Source organism: Apteryx rowi, unplaced genomic scaffold, assembly GCF_003343035.1.
Source record: "Apteryx rowi isolate R43461 unplaced genomic scaffold, aptRow1 scaffold_95, whole genome shotgun sequence".
Lineage (NCBI taxonomy): Eukaryota > Metazoa > Chordata > Aves > Apterygiformes > Apterygidae > Apteryx > Apteryx rowi.
This window is the reverse complement of record NW_020451260.1, coordinates 1,510,243-1,527,578: the sequence shown is the minus strand read 5'-3', so window position 1 is coordinate 1,527,578 and position 17,336 is coordinate 1,510,243. Positions and strand designations below refer to the sequence as shown.

General features: G+C 43.0%; 1 protein-coding gene and 1 long non-coding RNA gene across 5 annotated transcripts in view; one reads left to right on the top strand and one right to left on the bottom strand.

Annotated features, from left to right (window-relative positions):
* The window catches only part of LOC112978605, a 2,946-nt gene extending 837 nt beyond the window's left edge, over positions 1-2,109 (top strand). The window contains exons 2-3 of the long non-coding RNA XR_003257938.1: positions 176-355; positions 983-2,109. This is a non-coding gene — a long non-coding RNA (uncharacterized LOC112978605). The remainder of the gene's footprint in view (positions 1-175; positions 356-982) is intronic.
* ME2 (malic enzyme 2) overlaps positions 745-17,336 on the bottom strand; it is a 35,122-nt gene continuing 18,530 nt past the window's right edge. For 3 of the 4 annotated variants that reach the window (XM_026092214.1, XM_026092215.1, XM_026092216.1), the window contains 13 exons: positions 16,092-16,167; positions 15,123-15,284; positions 14,510-14,613; positions 14,063-14,172; positions 13,856-13,953; positions 13,015-13,128; positions 12,809-12,923; positions 11,486-11,628; positions 8,010-8,112; positions 7,303-7,373; positions 6,644-6,742; positions 6,123-6,263; positions 745-3,667 (listed from right to left, as the gene is read on the bottom strand). In XM_026092214.1, coding sequence (XP_025947999.1) covers positions 3,359-3,667; positions 6,123-6,263; positions 6,644-6,742; positions 7,303-7,373; positions 8,010-8,112; positions 11,486-11,628; positions 12,809-12,923; positions 13,015-13,128; positions 13,856-13,953; positions 14,063-14,172; positions 14,510-14,613; positions 15,123-15,284; positions 16,092-16,167 — 1,645 coding nt within the window. In that variant the 3' untranslated portion in view covers positions 745-3,358. Of the gene's footprint in view, positions 3,668-6,122; positions 6,264-6,643; positions 6,743-7,302; positions 7,374-8,009; positions 8,113-11,485; positions 11,629-12,808; positions 12,924-13,014; positions 13,129-13,855; positions 13,954-14,062; positions 14,173-14,509; positions 14,614-15,122; positions 15,285-16,091; positions 16,168-17,336 lie in introns of those variants that run through there. The other variant, XR_003257937.1, reaches the window with a different exon arrangement.

The window sequence follows — 17,336 nt, the reverse complement described above, 5'->3', positions numbered from 1 at the left end:
GGGAACACACCGAACCAGCGAGCCGAGGCTGGCGGCTGCCCGCACCGCGCGCATGGTGGCTAGGGCCTGTTAAAACCTCTCTTTGGAAGGATCCCCACTTACCTAACCCCTGACGATTCACAGCAAATACTTGCTCCCTGAYTAATGAAGTCCTCCTCCCTTCTTGCCGCCGCAGGATGAGGCAGCCACGATGCCACCAGACGTGCTTTGTCACCAGAACGTCCGTCTCCTTAGGCGTCAACTGCGCTGATCGGGAACCCAGCGGCCTCGCGGGCAGAGCGCGGCTCCTGGGGCTCCAGCACGCCAGGCGGCGAGGGACAGGCCACCTCCCCTCTGTCCTCGCCTTCTCTGTGTGGTAAAACGCACATAACGGTGCTCAAGTCCCTTTTCAGGAGGCCTGTTAATGTGACGCACTGTAAAACAGCTAGACGTATTATTTCTAGAAAAACTGCTCTAAAATTTTAATTGTTTAGTTGAAAATCTAAGTACCTGTTTCATCTGTTGATCACTTACAAGGGACAGAAATGTCCTTAAGTAGATTAAGGGGGGGGRRAAAAAAAGAGAGAAAAAAAGTGGCTATTGTAGTTATTTTCGTACCAATTTTGTATAGGCCAAGCATTACTGTTTTAGAATAAATAAAATCAAATGTCATTTAGGCAAAGAGAATGTGTTTTACTAAGAAAATAGAAGACCAGAACACACATTTCAACAGTTACAATATTATAGAGGAAAAAAAAAAAACAGTTCACATTCAAATACAATTTTAATTTCAGCTGAGCAATGACCCTCCTAGATTGAGTCAACCCTAGACAGATTAGACTGGAATTGTTCTCACAAGCATTGCGATACAGAGTTATGTTTACTCGTGTAAGACAGATGTGCTTAAGATAGAAGTGATTTTCCCATTTTTATTTCCTGAAAAACTGACAAACTTGCTATGTTTGTGCGGTCTGAACAGTATTGTTATTTCCGTTTTTATTAGAAAGGAGCTATCTAAAGGACGGGTAAGTCGAAGCCTGAGGTACTCGGAGGGTTATGTTCAGTTCAGTCCAGTGCCCATTTTGTGCACACCGTACAGAGCTCTCGGAGCGCCGGCAAGTCGAACACCTCACCCAGGAGAGGTTTTCATGAGTTCTGGCCATGGTCCGCTACACCACAAGACACCGAGTTCCCCACGTGCGATCTAGCTGTTAGCACGCATCCCTCGGGAGCGGGCACGAGCGAGCTGTATCGTCACCGAGTGCTGCACTTCGGGGAGCGGCGACGGGAAGCAGAGGCCTGAAGCGTGCGGAGTTTTCTTCGTGTTTCACCGAGAACATCTGCAGGCTGATACCATGGTAACGTAATATTTCAAGAGTAGGTAGGTAGGTCAAGGTAGATACAGACAGAATTAGATGTCCCTTCACCAGAGGCAASTGAATTGCGTTAATCAAATTCAGCTGCCAAATGGGTGTAATTAGAGCTTTGCTCTAGATTTTCTCCTTGCTCCAGTATTCAACATAATACCAGTCCTTGCATATTATGTACATTTGTTACAAAACAGGATAGCAGTGTGCTTTGTAACAGTGAGCATCAACTTTAAAAAAAGTCCTAAAATGACAGTGGTTTTCTTCTTAAATTCAAGAATAGCATTTTTAGCCAAGACAGAACTGAAGCCCAAACTGGTTTGTTCTTACTGTCCCTATCTGAAAGTTGGTAGGTTACTTCATCTAAATCACAGAGATACTAACATCTGCACCTCTAACATCGAGGAGGGCTGGAGCAAGCCCCAAATGAAAGAAGACAACTTGAATTTTAACTAAATCCAGAGTCAGCTGAACTAAAATTCATAGTTGTAGCTGTACAACAGTACTGATCCCAATTCTCCTACAGGAGTGTTCACTAAACAGGGCTGCTAATGAAAAAAACCACAAGGTATTTTGTCTCTCTCCCTTACTTACAGGTTCTACCAGAAGAGCGTGACATAGGATTACTTCACCCCCTCCTGCACAACAGCGTGTTGGAAAAAACAGTACAGAAAACACACACACCTACCGCAGGGAAACCTGTAAAACACTGATCTGCATGTAAAGCGTCACTTCATTTTAAGCTTGGAAAACAAACACAACATCATGAAACATCAGCATTAACAAACATATCCAARAACGTACGTGGCAAGTCACACTTTTGGTTTTAAATACATCAGACACTACATTTTAATAGTCTTCCTCTACGTGCCAGCTGTTGGCACGCTGGCATACGCTTCAGGAATATAAAAAAGCTTTGTAACATCTTTGAACGAGAGCACACATATTTCATAAAGTAAGGCCACACTCCCTTAGCTACTTTTCTTTTTAAAGACTTCCCACTTCTCCTCACCTAGATGTTGCTGCCAAAAGACCCAGCCCTGCTCCTGTTGATTTTAAGGGAACAAGTCTTGGGCCAGCCCTGAAAAGGACTAAGCATCCTCAGCTCTACTGACTTTAATGGGAGGTTTTGATGCTTAGTATTTTTCTCTGAAATGTCCTGTACCTCCAGAATTGTATCCTAACAGAAGAGACGTGAAAGACATGTTTCTATACCATTCAGAGGGCAAAAGTCACTAGGGCTGTGTGAAGAGCTACAACACTAGTCATCGTTTAGGCAAAAATTTTCAAAAAACAACCTAAGCTTAACTTATACTATGTGATATTACACAATGCATCCTGGTGAAAGCTTTTTGTCTTTGCATGCTGCATATGAGAATTTTCTGTACTGATACAGATTAATAAATGCTTTTGATAAAGCCTGCAAAGAAAAAAAAATCAATCAGATTAAGTAGAATATGAAAAGGGATACTGTGGTGCCTTCCTAAGTGGCAAGATGAGCAGTTAGTTAATTAATTAGTTAACTGTCAGTTAACAGTTAGCTAATTGATTCAAAGATTAATTAGATTTGAAGAGTTCATCAAATCTGAAGATGAATCTATATACCTAAAAATATTCTGAAAAAGATGGGAGAGTGAAACACACTTAGAAGTTTGTGACTTGACATGTTACCTGTTGCAAATGGAAACCGATGGCTGTAAGTTGAAGGCAAAACCCTACAGTGTCTCTGTTTCAAGCTCTAGACGACCAACAGAGCCTGACTACACGATGGACACAGATGTGCGTGCAGATGAAGCCCAGCTGGGACCTCTTAGCTGACATAACTGGGACCGATTAGGGAGATGCAATCAGGACCCTGCTACTCCAGACCTCGGGAACATCTACAGCCACATTGGGGGATGACTATATCGTAACTAGAGCCTCACAGTCAAAGATAACAGTAAAAACACAACTAAGTTCTTCCTCACCTATGCAGTGGGATTTACATAAAAATTACCTAGTAACGCTTATAGCTAGGAAAATCCCGCTATCAGCCAGTTCTGGACAACACCTCTTGGCCTCCGCATAGAGAAGAGAGCAGGCAGCCCAGGCCAGGAGGAGAAAGAACTGCGTTTCGCAAAACAGGCACCTTCCCCGTCCTTGAGGCAAGCCGCTGCCAAATGTCTGCTCRGTAGCTTCCTCTGGGAACCGAAACCACTCTGGCCCAAAGCAAGACTCCTGTTGTGAGCGGGGAATATTATTTTCCCAAGTGCCAGATGTTCTGAAACCCTGAGTGCTGTCAGTGCCCGCTCACTATAAACAACGGCTGCTGCGCTCACTGCCTGAAAAAAAATCAGACCGAATAGATGGATGTGGATCTTTATTTTGTAACACAGAGTTATATTTACGGACTGCCTGCCCTGCCTCTGCAATCAGTCTCAGCCAGGGCACAAGATCAGTGCCTGCGATATCTCTGTTACTCTTCCAAGTAACCAATATTTTGTCAGAAGTGAGGAGGTGTGCGTTGCTGATACGCTTTAACACAACGATGCAGAACCTCGCTACAAAAGGCTTTCAGTTCGTGCTTCAGCACGAGTTGGATTTTCAGAAAGTAAAAATAATTCATACACTAAATAAATAATTTTTCAGTAAGATCACATATTTAAATACACTAAAAACTAAGCATAGCAAAAATAGATGAAAAAAGCATTCTTTGTAAAAACATCGTGTGTGTGTTGGTCTTTTTTTTGTATATATACTTATATATATAAGTTGCAAACCACATAAATCACACAGCTTGGCAAGGTAGCATCTAGAGCCCCACCAGCCAGCTTTTCACCTGTTTGAATAGGCTGTTCTTTCCCCACGTCACTGCTTTCTGTGTTTATAGAATCAGTCTTCTTTCCTTGCTTAGGTGAAATGTTCCAAAAGTTCACCGTCCTTTTTCCCCTCACACTCCTTTATATTAAAATCAGGGACTAGGCAATAAGCAGGAGACCGTGTCTTTTTAAGGGGCTACAGAGTCTGTGTTTCCTGTTCTATTTTGGCCCTATTTTACATGCTTTTGAAGAGACTGCATTTTCCAATGTAAATGAGGGCACAAGGCGTATGCCCGCCACAGGTAAATTCTGAGCAAGATTTACTTCATCTCTTTGGTTTCTGGCTTCAAGTTTGCCAGTACATCCCTTTTAAATCTATTTTTTTTTTTTTTTGCCAGTGCAACTTTTCTTACATGTATTTATTTATTTCTGTCAGGTTTTTGTCTTTATGCAGCAAAGTAGGAGAGGGCACATCATCTCCACTTCTGTTCCTGACATGCCATTTTTTTTTTAATGGAGACTAGATTTAGAGAAGTCATAGACTGGGACTATGAAAATTTGTTGTTGCATGCTGATATAAAATAACGAAGGGCATTCAAAGCAGATGTGAACAAAATGAAAAGCAATGCACACTGTGATACCTGTATCAAATGTGCAGTACTATCACTGCGAGGAAATGGAGCCAAAATTAAACTAGCAATTTTTGTTTTCATACAAAATACCCGAGAAATGAAGCCTGTATAGGGAGAGGGGAGGATCAAGTGATCAGCTTACAACTTCTAAGCATGAGATCTTTCAAGTCTTATATTCACTGGGTTCAAACTAAAAGTATGCCAAACTGGGATCACAAGAAACATTCGGGCAAACTTCTGTACGTGTGCGTGTCTATAGCTGCCTGTAACACCTTCGGGTTTAGCTTCATCAGCTTGCGGGGAGGAGTCTTTTGTTCAAGGTGGCAACCAAGTCCATTGAGGAGCCCTTCAAGTCAGYGGTATCATAAAAACATTAAAAACAAGTCCTGTTGTGAAAACAGAGTTATGCAAACTAAAGGGAGAAAACGATCTTGCTGATTTACTTCGAAGAAACGGAACCTTAAAAAAATAAACAAATGAAACAAAAGTCCTTTGGCGCATCACCTTGGAGTCTACCGCAGATCTCCCTCTAAAGGATTTCTGTAGATTACTTCAGATTCTGCCTTTATACGATATAATTTCTGATGCAACAGCATAGCTTTGTTTCCTAAAGTCAGTAAGCGATTAATATTATTTTCAGACTTTCCAAGGATATATTTTAACTAGCTCATATTTCTCCTGACAGAAGATTTCACGCAATGATGACAATTCAGAATACAAATATTGCTGCGGATTCCGCATGTGCACACCGCACTGCTCCTCAAAGCACATTGAAAAACCAGAGCGGCCAATGAAGCAAGGAAGCCTGGACATGTGCGTCTTTAATCATCAGACAAAACAGCCCACTAGACCGCTGGATTTGTCTGAAGTTCTCCTTATTTTTTCTCGACAAATTCTCTAACGATGTCACAAATAACGCAGCGTGACAATGCCAGGAGAATTAGAAGGCTGATTATTAAAAGCAAAAATAAATGATTCTGGAAATCAGCAGTGAGGAGAGAGCTATAATTCATTATAATACTCATGCAGCTAAAACATCATTATTGGAATTCTTTAGTGTGGTGAGGGCTCTAAGCTAGAAATGCAACATCATTATTCAAATTAATTTTGGAGAGCTCTATCAGTTATGTGACAGATGCTGTCACCCATATGGTTCATCAGATACTTGGGAAGACGGGGAGAAATCTATATCAAATCAAAAAACAAGGGAGAGGGAAAAAGACAACAAAAGGAGAGAAAATAAATTACAGGTCTCAAAAGTCATGATTTAAATTGGTCTGAAAAAGGGATCCCTGCAGAGTAGAAGATGCCGCCTGAGGAGTGTATCTTCTGGTGCATCAGTGTACCTTGGACTCAGGCCAGTCATACACATCTGGCATGAAGGACTCGTATTCGTAGGTCCAAACTTTTGATCGAATGTAACGGTTCTTGTCTGCAGGTTCGGGATAGTGGAAAGCCATGTTGTTCGCGTACAAATATTCCATAACCTGAAAAGTGAAATCACCAGGCAGTTTGTGCCTTTTACTACACTCATGTAACATTTGCGCTTCCACTGGAAAATGCTCATGACTCTACGGATTGAGCAAAGGCAAACACCAAAGTCTTTTAACAATTCCTGAATGCCTTATCAGGGATCTGGAAACTTCATTTCAAAAACCAAAGGAGCATAATTTTGACCAATGATCACTGCCAAACTGAAGCATCCAGCAAAACCAACATTTTTGTAAGTGTTATTAATGGCACAAAGATAGGTCTGATTTTTTTGTGCCTAAGTATCTGGTATCCAAGTATCACGCTGTACAACTCATTAAGTTAATATACACATAAAACACTTTTAGTATTGTCAACTTTCATGCTTCACACTCACCTTGACAGCAATATAAATAGAAACTTCCCTGATATTAGACAGTGGAGGATAAAGTCTTCCTTGTGCAAGTTCCTCATCAGTCAACTGTTCTGTCAATGCCTGAATTGGAAAAACGAACAAGTTCCTATTTACTGCATCCTGAACAGGATCGATAACGTGCTAAGATGCAGGAGAGAAACAAGTTGCAGCATTCTTTACTATCGGAATTCTCCCAAAACAGCAGAATAAGACACTTCAAGTCTCAATATTCTCAAAGGTCGACACTGCAATCTGTGTCCATATCAGCAAATTCTGCTTGTAAGCACTTAGCAGAAATGAGATCCCCTGAGCACCCCGGCCAGCTGCGGGACCCCGAGGGGACAACGAGGAGGAGGGCAGGCACGCTGCCGCTCCCAGGAGGCAGGGAGGCGCCTTTACCCAGGGACAAATTTCGTGTTTGGGTGTTCGGTTTATGGATGAAAATATTAAATTTTCACAGGAAGCAGTCACTTCCCACAATTTTGCTTGATCAGAAAACATTTTTTTCCTGTTGGTTTTATCCCCCCCAAAGGAAAGAGAAAATCATACAGTTTTCAGCAAGATTTGAGCTATCTCAGAAAACCTGTCACGTCATCCACCTTCGTGTCACAAGCTACAGCCTACTCTGCTTCCACACTTACCTTAGCAGCCTCTAGGAAAACCTTATCACTAATATGTCGAACACTGCTGAGGATCACAGCGAGAGCCACGCCTACAATAAAATTATTGCCAATTAGGGCCACATCATTTTAAAATATGCACCCTGCTGCCGAGAAGCTGAAAGTCATCTCGAATGTTATTTTGAAAAGTCTTCCCATGGCTTTCTACATATGTTCACAAGACTACTACCATGTGTGCCAGTCGTTTACCATAACAGGTGGCCTTTGACAGGGCGTTGGAGCTTAGGAGTTGGGGGAAGAAAGGGAGAGGAAGGAAAGGGGAAGACAGGGAAATACCCCTAATACCTTGTTTGTACCCTCACTTGCGCAGATGTAACTCAAAGATGAGCATATTGACACTTACTTTCTCCTTCCCCCCAAAACAAGCAGAGGAACTCATGCAGCAGAGCGAGACCTTTAATAACACCCTTTTGTTTTCCTAAAAACATTCAGTTGGGTGAGCTCACTGCGTACGTGTCACACATGTAACCCCCCACGCCTGGCACCCACCCTTAACTGATTTTCTTTCATTCATTCTTCTCACTGAGTCTCATCTTCAGTTAAACTTCTCAGTGCTGGGAACAGGTCTCTATGCAGCTTCACCAACTGCCTAGTGCAGCAAGCGAGCCTGATTAAGGGTGCTAACAGCCTGGTCTTAAAGACTAGCAGAAGACAATTCTCTTTATTACCTGGGAAAATATAAGCATTGTTTCCCTGGCCTGGTTTGAAGGTTCGTCCATCTTTCAAGGTCACCAGCTCGAAGGGACTGCCGCTGGCAAACAAGCATCGTCCCTGTTGAGGGAAAAACAGTCAGCTCCAAAAGCTCTTGCATCATGGAGCAATCAAGTCATTATGAAATACAGGGATGCCCAAGTCCTGTAGCTCCCGGTCAGCTCTAGGACTGATTCAGCCAGGTACCCAAGCACACAGCCACATCGAAAGAGGCAAAACAGCCCTCCTGAATGCAACTGGACAAAAGCACGTACTTAAACGCCTTGCTGACTCAAATCCCTACAATCCCCATATGACACCAGCCAAACCCTCGCTTCCCAGCAGAGCGCACCACAGCCTGGAAGAGATGAGAGAAGCAGTGAGCACCTCCTCCTCCTCCTGCGAACCTCTGGAAGGCGAAAGAAGAAAGCGTACGCATTTAACTGGGCAGCTCTCTAAGCAATGAGAGATCCCTATTTGTTTTAACGTTCATTGTTCTTTAAGACAGCAAAGACCTAGAGGAACTACTTGCATACAAAACAAATTACTTATGTGTTAATATAGGAATATTAATCAGGAACCACGGCCACAAGTCAGGACCCACCACCTTAAGCATTGTACAAAAAGAGCAGAGTAATGGCCACTTTCAAAAGGAGACTGAAATATAAGCACAGTATGAAAGGTCACTTGTTTAGTGATGGTCGGGGGGGCAAGGAGAGGACCACTATATCATCCTGTCTTTGAGAAATGAGAGATTTGAAAGGAGTGAATAATGCAGTTTCCTTATTGTTCTTTTGAAAAATCATTTTTATCAGCATGAAATATTAAAAGCAATCCAGAGTTTTGAATGTAAAATACATCCTCCACCTAAACAACCCTTTCCTCAAGCAGCAAAACCCCTGTAAATGAAAAAAAACTTGACTTTCTCTTTGATAATGAAGATAATATTATTTTAAAATATTTAAGTCTCCCCATAACACTATGTATGAGAGCAAACTACTGAAGAAGCTGAAGACTGAGGGGCTATGCCTGAATGTTAGGGTGCTCCCATGACAACGTGCAGGTAGCAGAATACACGGATGCATTTGAGGACAGGATCAAAAGACAACGAATATTAAAACACAGCAGAAGCCCACACTCCTTGCAGAGTGGCAGAGGGCACTAGAGCACAGTCATGCTTTTACAGGTGCCATCTAGTGGAAAAAGAATAAGCAAAAGGAGGTTAGTGATGGTATCTTCATTTCATTAGCGACTTCCCGTCTCAGCTAAGATGTCAAACCAGCCCGGATTAGGCTATTTCTGAGGTCGAGAGACGCATAGGGATGACATTTGTCATCATTAATTGCCAAACTTTGTTAGTTAAATGACAAAGTAAGCAAAGTTAGAGAGGATTTTCTAGGTAATTACTGTGTCTTGAAGGGAAGGATATTATTACATTCTGAAGGGTTTTTACTAATTTACTAATAAGACTGGAACGAAGTTACACCCCTTCATTTACTGACCAGGAATAGCTGCCACCCAAATGACCCATGCATACAAACAACAGTTTATGGAAAATCATGACTGAAAGGACACAGGGACTCGATACAGGAGAAGAAACAAAGATCTTCTCTCCACCGGGCACAAGCTGTTTGAAATAGCAGTGCGCTCACACAGCTACTACTTCAGCAGAGACGCTTTGCCACACCTGGATCTAAGCAGACATGTCTCGCTTCTGCACCTGATGGTGACAAACACCCCGAGGTACACGTCCTCCTCCTGGAGGCTCAGCACACAGCCACGGGATGAAGGAAAAGCGAGTCTGTTCCCAGGAAACGTTTATTGTGCTGTTGAGCTTTTATAAATGGGCAGGCAAAACGGAGGCTGACCCTCCCTCGAATAGTTTGAGGGTACGTTTCCCCCTGGGACCATCAGAGATACCAGGAGTGCTACGCTTGCATGGGCCAGCTAATGGCTCGGCTCTGTAATTAGCTCCTGTTTACTTTCAGCCCAAGATATTGGGACTGTGAATTTTATATCCCGAAACACTCGTACTATTCTGGCTAATCCCCGGATGCAAAATATCTGAGAGAGATTAAACAATCTTCATTTAAAAGCGTCCTCATTTACTATTTAAAGCTAAGGTCTAGATTTCGTCCAGAGGCTGTTATTTCTGCCCAGAGCTCCCTCTCCGCCTGCACATCTCTGCAGCAATAGTTGCCTCCAAACTGACGTGCCCAGGAACACAGATGAGAGCCTGAGCTCCAGCCGGAGAGGAAAGCTCTGCCCGTTGCTCTGTGAAGGTAACACCACACCACACATGAGCTTTTCATGTTGAGAACCGTACTAAAACTGGAAGGAAGTAGTTCACATTTCCACATCAAGAAACAAGGAAAGATCTCCACCCACTCACTTTTACATATATGAGTCACTTGATTTGGGGCTGTATTTAAAAAAAAGTCTTTTCACAAGCCCCACCCCTGAAGTCTTCAGGCAGGCCCTGTGGACAGGGGAGAGATCACAGCGAGCTGGAGCCTAAGATTTAAAGGAAAGGAATTACCAGCCAGTTCAAAGTTTTAAAGCTAGCACTGTCTGCCTCGTACTGCTCCCTGGCCTCCCACCTCTTTCCCCTCAGGCTCTCTTCAGAGAAGGTTAGTTTTATATAAAAGCGGTGCAGAAGGATAAAAGGCTTACATTATTAAAGACAAACCCTAAATCTGAATACACTTACCCTGAAATATGCTGGTGGTAATGTCATTCCAAAAAAAACAAAAAAACCCAACCCCCCCCCCAAACCCACAGCATAATTGCTTTGGGATGAGAGCGCAAAATGAGGTGCATTGATACTTAGTTCCCTCCTTTGGGCTTCTGGTGGCGCCAGGGTAGGAGATACAGGCGTGGTGACAGGGGAACATGAGCACAGAGGGTCACCAGCAGAGGCCTGTGCTCGAAGCACAGGTCTTCATGGGTCACTGTTAATGACACGAGCTCTGACCTGCAAACGCTAGGAAATGACCAAGTGCAAAGCAGAAGTCTTGCTTAGATGCAAGGACATTTGCTGCCTTAAGAACTTTATCCATAACATGGCAGCCATTTGTATTTTAAAGGTTGTTACTAATCTCTATTTTGATGTTAACATAAGCTGTTTCTTTAGAAATGAAAATAGTAAAAAATTTGGTGGGAAAGGGGAAACTGATCAAAGCTACAAAACACTCAGTACCTAATGGTCTCTTCTTAAAAGAGAAATAACAGGATTTAGACTATTTTAAGCTTTGCAGTGTGTCATTATTTAAAAAAAAAAATCAAGATTTCTTTTCAAATCACCTCAATTTACTCTTCAAGATGACAAGAAAGAACTCTATTATTATGTGAAGAAATTCCACGTAATAATCTGAGGAGTTTTTGCATTCTCCCTGTCGGTAAACCGTTCTGTCGTCAAGTGCCCAACAGGTCAACGTTTCAAAACATCACATACCTCGGTTAACGTATAGGCTTCCTCTGCTGTGCATTCAGCCTTCATCGTGGGGTTACTTAGTGCAAATATGATGGGTCGCTCATTGATAGAGCCCATTGCTTTGATCACATCATGCGAGAAAAGCCGTCCAGCTCCTGCAACTCCTGCAGTAAAGGGGCACACGCGAAAATGGAATCAACACTCGACTACCCCAGGCCAGATGACAACGATTATAGATTAAGTCCACGTCACCCCCAAGGACTCTGAGCAAACCATCGCAGCCTTGTCATTGCGCAGGAGACAGAGACCAAGCACCACGCTGATACTGGCTGCTTAAAAACCTCACTCTTCACGGGAGCATCTAATTCATGTGTTCCCAAAGCCTATTTTACGTTCTTTTTTGTATTGATCTGTGTAAAGAACGCTTATCACTGCCCTGGATAAGCAAGAGGTGACTGCAACTCTCCGAGGATGATTCATCCTAGTTGGGTGTTAACTGCGCAATGCACTTTCCCTTCATGTTGGCATTTCAGACCACACCTAAACACATAGATACAAATACATAAAAATGAATACACCAGATGTAGACTTCAGGGCAGCTACTCAGTCCAGAAAATGTTTTTCCCCCCACCAAAAAAAATGACGTGCAAAGGAAATTACAGAGTTGTAACAGGAAATATTCATAATCTCATCTGGCCTCTGGGGACAGCCACAGTTATAAATCGATACATATATAGGTATGGCAAATATATGTCAGTGACCTTATAGGTACTGGTGACCAGGGACTGCAGTATGAAACAGCTCCTTCAAGTCATGCTGCTGGCAGGATCTGGCCAGAAAAGCTGACTGGGGGAAGGGAGGAAGGCAAAAAGAGAGATATTACTCAAGTTAGGGGACTCCTGTTTATCCGAAAAGACAGTGGTTCCTGCCTCTGTTCTTTGCCTTGTTGCTGGTGTAGGGAACATGTCTGGGAAAAGAAATGTATTCTGATAGATGGTTCTTATTGCTCTTCACTGGAGTTTCAGTGCACTGTGGCCATAGAGTCTCCGAGAACGTGCTCAGAGTTGTTCTAAGCAAGGTCACTGACGGGCTGGACAAGACTCGAGCAAGCCGCTAACAACCACACAAGGCGCAGAAGGAGCACCACAGCTGCGCTGAAGATACACTGAGAGATAACCTGCAGCTCAATACATTTTCAAGCAGAAAATAGCCCTCAGTTTTTCTTATTTAGCCCAGCGGAAATGCAAATCACTGTCACCAACCTCCTGGGGGCCATACTGCCAAAAGCAAACGCAGCAAATAACCAAGTTGTGGAAACACAGACATGAAAATAACCTTACTTACCAATGATAGCCGAAGGCCGGAGTACATTCACTGCCTCTACAAACGTCTTTGGTATCTGCTCTGGAGCCTGGTGCGTAAACGGTTCTTGATTGGCATCTACCGTGTTCTCTCGGCCCTACGGATTAAAGCGGATGCCGTTTGTGAGAAGGCCACGGAAAGCACTGGCCATGTGTAACGTGGTATTTCCAGGCCTGACGCACCCTTACCTGAATCAGTAAACCATATTTGTCAAACATCCAGATTTTCTTGTAGGCTTCCTCAGCAGAAACACCGCTTTCCATCATAGCCATAACAATGAGGTTTGCAATTCCCAGGGCAGCCTGACAGATTAGAGGACTTCTGTTTTTAAGGAGCCACAAAATGGGTCTGTCATCACAAACACCACCCCGTTCTAGATCGCCACAAAAATTATTCGTTCGGTCAGCTCTGAGAGACAAGCAACGTTTGCCTAGACGGGGGCAGGTTCCTGGGATCAACAGCATCGTGTCTTTAAGCAAGACGACAGACAGCTCTCCTGGGTCCCATGCCCCATGCCGGGCCTGTAGCAGTTCAGCAGCTACAGCAAAGTGACCCAGCTGGACACCAAGAACAAGTCATTGCTGCAGCCCTCCTGCCAAGAAACCACGGCCTAGTGTTTCGTGCCCGACTGCTTTCTGTACCTCCCTCTGCTCTTGCTGCCTGTGATAGAGGCCACATGGCCAGAGAAGGCAACAGGGCAGAAAGCGGATGCTGGCAACACTTCCCTTTCATTCCCCCTTTCTCACTGAAGCATAATTTCATGGTAAAATCTCCTTCCACTACACACAAGTCCCTGCTGCTCTGAGAAGTCCATGTAACAATGTGAAAAACTGAGCCCTCGAAAATGTTAAATGCCTTTCAAATAGTCTTCTTCAAGCAGGCACTGCCTTCTGTTAATGTATTTTAGCTGGCCTTTATATAAGAGTTCTGCAATGAGTTTCAAAGGATGTGAACGTCCAGATTTTACAGAACCAGAAAATACAACACAATACAATCTTTTGTCGTCCTAGAGACCTTAGGGGAACCCACCTCTCCTGCACCAAGGAACAGCACTTTCTGCTCTGCAATTGGTTTACCAGTGGCTCTCTGTGCCGCCAGCAGTCCTGCTAAGGCCACTGAAGCCGTTCCTACAAAAGCAACACAAACCTGAAAAGAGCTGAACAGATCTACACTGCAGATTATTCTTTTAGGCAATGTTTTTGCATATATGTTAACGAACATAAACAAAGCTCATACCTTGAATATCATCATTGAAGGTACAATATTTCTCTCTGTATTTTCTCAAAAACCGAAAAGCGTTGTGATTTCCAAAGTCTTCAAACTGGATGAGTGTGTTCTGGCCATACCTGCAGAACATGGGAAATATTCTTATCACTAGACACACGAACCAATTCTTTTAAAACAAATCCTGCCCTTAATCAATTATCTCTGGACAGAAGATCTCCTCAGGCTTTTCACTGCTTAAAACAGTTCCATCTCTGTTCTGTGCGTACTTAATGGATAACTACGAACAGCATGTTCCAAGTCACAGAGAAAATCACTACGGAGCCAGAAATACAGCCCATGTCTCCTGTCTTCTAGTCCTATCTTTATTTCTTAAACGACTTTCAAGGACAGTGTGTCATGGGCTCCTTCTGCCAGTAGTTTTGGCCATATTCTTGTGCAGAAAATTCAGTGTCATACCTGTCTGTAATGGCTTCCATAAATTCATCAATTAGGTCATCATAGACCCGCGAGCGATCCCTTTTTTGGTACAGGCCCATATAAAATGGATCTTTTAAGAGTGTCTGAAAAAAATAAATCAAAGACAGCAGCAGGATGAGTCACTTCCTCAGTATACACTTCCCAGTGTTCACAGTAACACCTTTTGCACCGTTCTCAAAGATACTGCATTTATACAGCCACTTTAACTGCCTCCAGTCTATATCAACACCCAGTAATATCAGCTGGCACTTGAGGTTGGTGAGGGCTGTCTTTACAATGGAACAAATCAATACTGTGAGCAATAAACTGCTTTAATAAATCTGATTCACATTTCCAGCCTCTTAAAGTCAGGTCAGCTTGACCGTCTATTTTACAGTGTTCCAGCATTCAAATTACTTCCAAACGCACCATTTCACTGTCACATTAATGCGAGTTTTTCAGTCATTGATATAAAACTATAAAGCGAATTGCCTTTAAATAAAATATTTGGTTTCATCTTGAAGTGCTCAAATAAAAATCTCCTCCTATAGTACTAAATACTTTTAACAATTATAGGGATAGTTTACGGCAGGCAAAGTTTAGTCAAACTCACTGTATTATCAGTTCCAACGTCGATACACACAGGCAAGCATTTATCTGGATGTATGCCTGCACACGCTGTATACAGACACAGTTTTCCTACTGGAATTCCCATTCCGTAGACACCCAGGTCTCCAAGACCCAATATTCTTTCTCCATCAGTGACAACAACAGCCTGCAAACAAAAACAAGTGAAGTTATAGATGATTGCTGGCATTTATAAAGTTTAGAGCAATATTAACTGTGCTTTTTCCAGGCAAAAATTCAGGTATGTTTATACAGTTAAACCAAATAAGAATAGATTACAAAGAATTTTTTATTTGAAATGATAATGCTTTACTCCTTGCTCATTTTACCTAAGCAGAAAGGAGACAAGACAATGTTAGAATCTGCTAAGCTCCTGTTTGTTTGCTGAAAGCTACTGCCCAAATCCCTGAAAGCCAAGTGGGAAGAATCCAGGCCACTGTGTGGAGGAGCAGCTTGTAACTTCGGTTTATGATTTCCGCTCCTAAATCCGGCCAGCAAGAAGTCTGGATGAGCATCATCCACCTCACCTGCTTTTGTGGGTTTGGACCCAGCTGGGTCATACAGATTTAATGGCAAAACCTGGGTCTCCCAGCCACCACTTCTGTGTTCTTATCTGAGGACAAGATCACCTCTCCCATCGCTATGTAACGTAATAAATCAGACTCAGAGGTGCATCCCCTGGCACCCAGGATGCGATGATAAAGTAAAACAAAAGATTGGCAAACCTAGTTCTGATCATCACTGTTTGCTCAAACTGTAAACCTCTCATTTATAACAAAATACAGCTCTTCAAGATATGCCTTGTTTTCATTAACTATACTTGCCATCATTGTCAAACAACTGCCAAGGATGCCTTATTTAGCTTTAAAATTGGTTGATATTTTACGGAAATATTAAGAAGCTCAACTCAGATTAAATAACAATTAGGAAAAAAAGAATTATATACTGGTAGTACCTTAACGTCATTCTCTGGCCAGTTGTTCACAATTGATCTTATATGACCTCTGTCTGAGATAGAAATAAATAATCCTCTGAAAGAAAACAAACAAACCAGAAATATTTTATAGGTGGTAACTAGAAATCTCACCTTGCTTTGTAAAACAAAATTTTGAACAGTAAAATTTTCACAAAAATAAGCTATAAGTGTTGAAATCAATTACATGAAACAGTGAAAAGACAATTCATTTCTAATGCTTAAGTCCATCTGGCTACTGTAACACTCTAAAACAAGAACAGAAGCAGAGAAAATTCTGTTCACGATGCTGCCTGGATTTTACAGCACCACCAAGAGCCAGCTTAAATACTCCAGCAGGGCAAAACACCTCCGGTGTTCGCTTCAGCAAGACGGGACAGGACCAGCTCTCCCCTGGAAGGACACAAGAAGGGAACGTGGCCCTAAGCCCGCTTTTACCTTGGTGCATCTCTCTTCATGACGTTACAGAAGGAGAAAAGAGGGAAAAGCAAGGAAAGACAGGGACTGACCAAACTCCGGGGACAGAACAGCGCTCCCCAAACTGCGGGCAAAGGGGAGGGGAGGAAAAGAGGCAGCAAGGAGCAGGGGCGAAGCGCAGAACCGACTACAGCTCTTCGACTTGCAGCAAGCCATTCGCAGGCAGGAGGAAAGGGGGCACGAAAGGCCCAGGGCAGGGTGTAACAGATAAAATAACTTGGACAGGGCTGGTTCTGGAAAAAAGGGAGCACATCCCGAGCTCTCATACGTGTTGCAATTTGTGGCCTAAACAGCTTCTAGAGGGGGACGGCTTTCAAACTGGCCTGTAATCCCCATGGAGGGGAGGAAGCAGGGAGGAAGTACATAAGAGCTAACTGCACATGTATGACATCCCCTGCCCCAGATTAGGAGCAAAAAATGTCCATTTTTTACTGTCTTTGTCACAGCAGCYGCACTGCGCAGTGGAGTCCTTATGGAAGCAAAAGATCAGCCCTTTTCTGCACAGCACGAAAGCCCTCAAGTAAGAGCGCTTTGGAAATATGTAGAAATATCATGGAAATGAGCTGAAATGAATGCTAATCTGAACCGGTTTCCTCAATGTGCAGCTAATATCCTGAACCGCTGTTTTGAATCGCTGCTGAACCCAATTCAGACCCCAGCCAAGCATACTTACTGCTTCCAAATAACCGAAAACAGGCTTCTGGTAGCAATCACCTTAATACAAGGAATATCGCACCCAACAGGGTACGC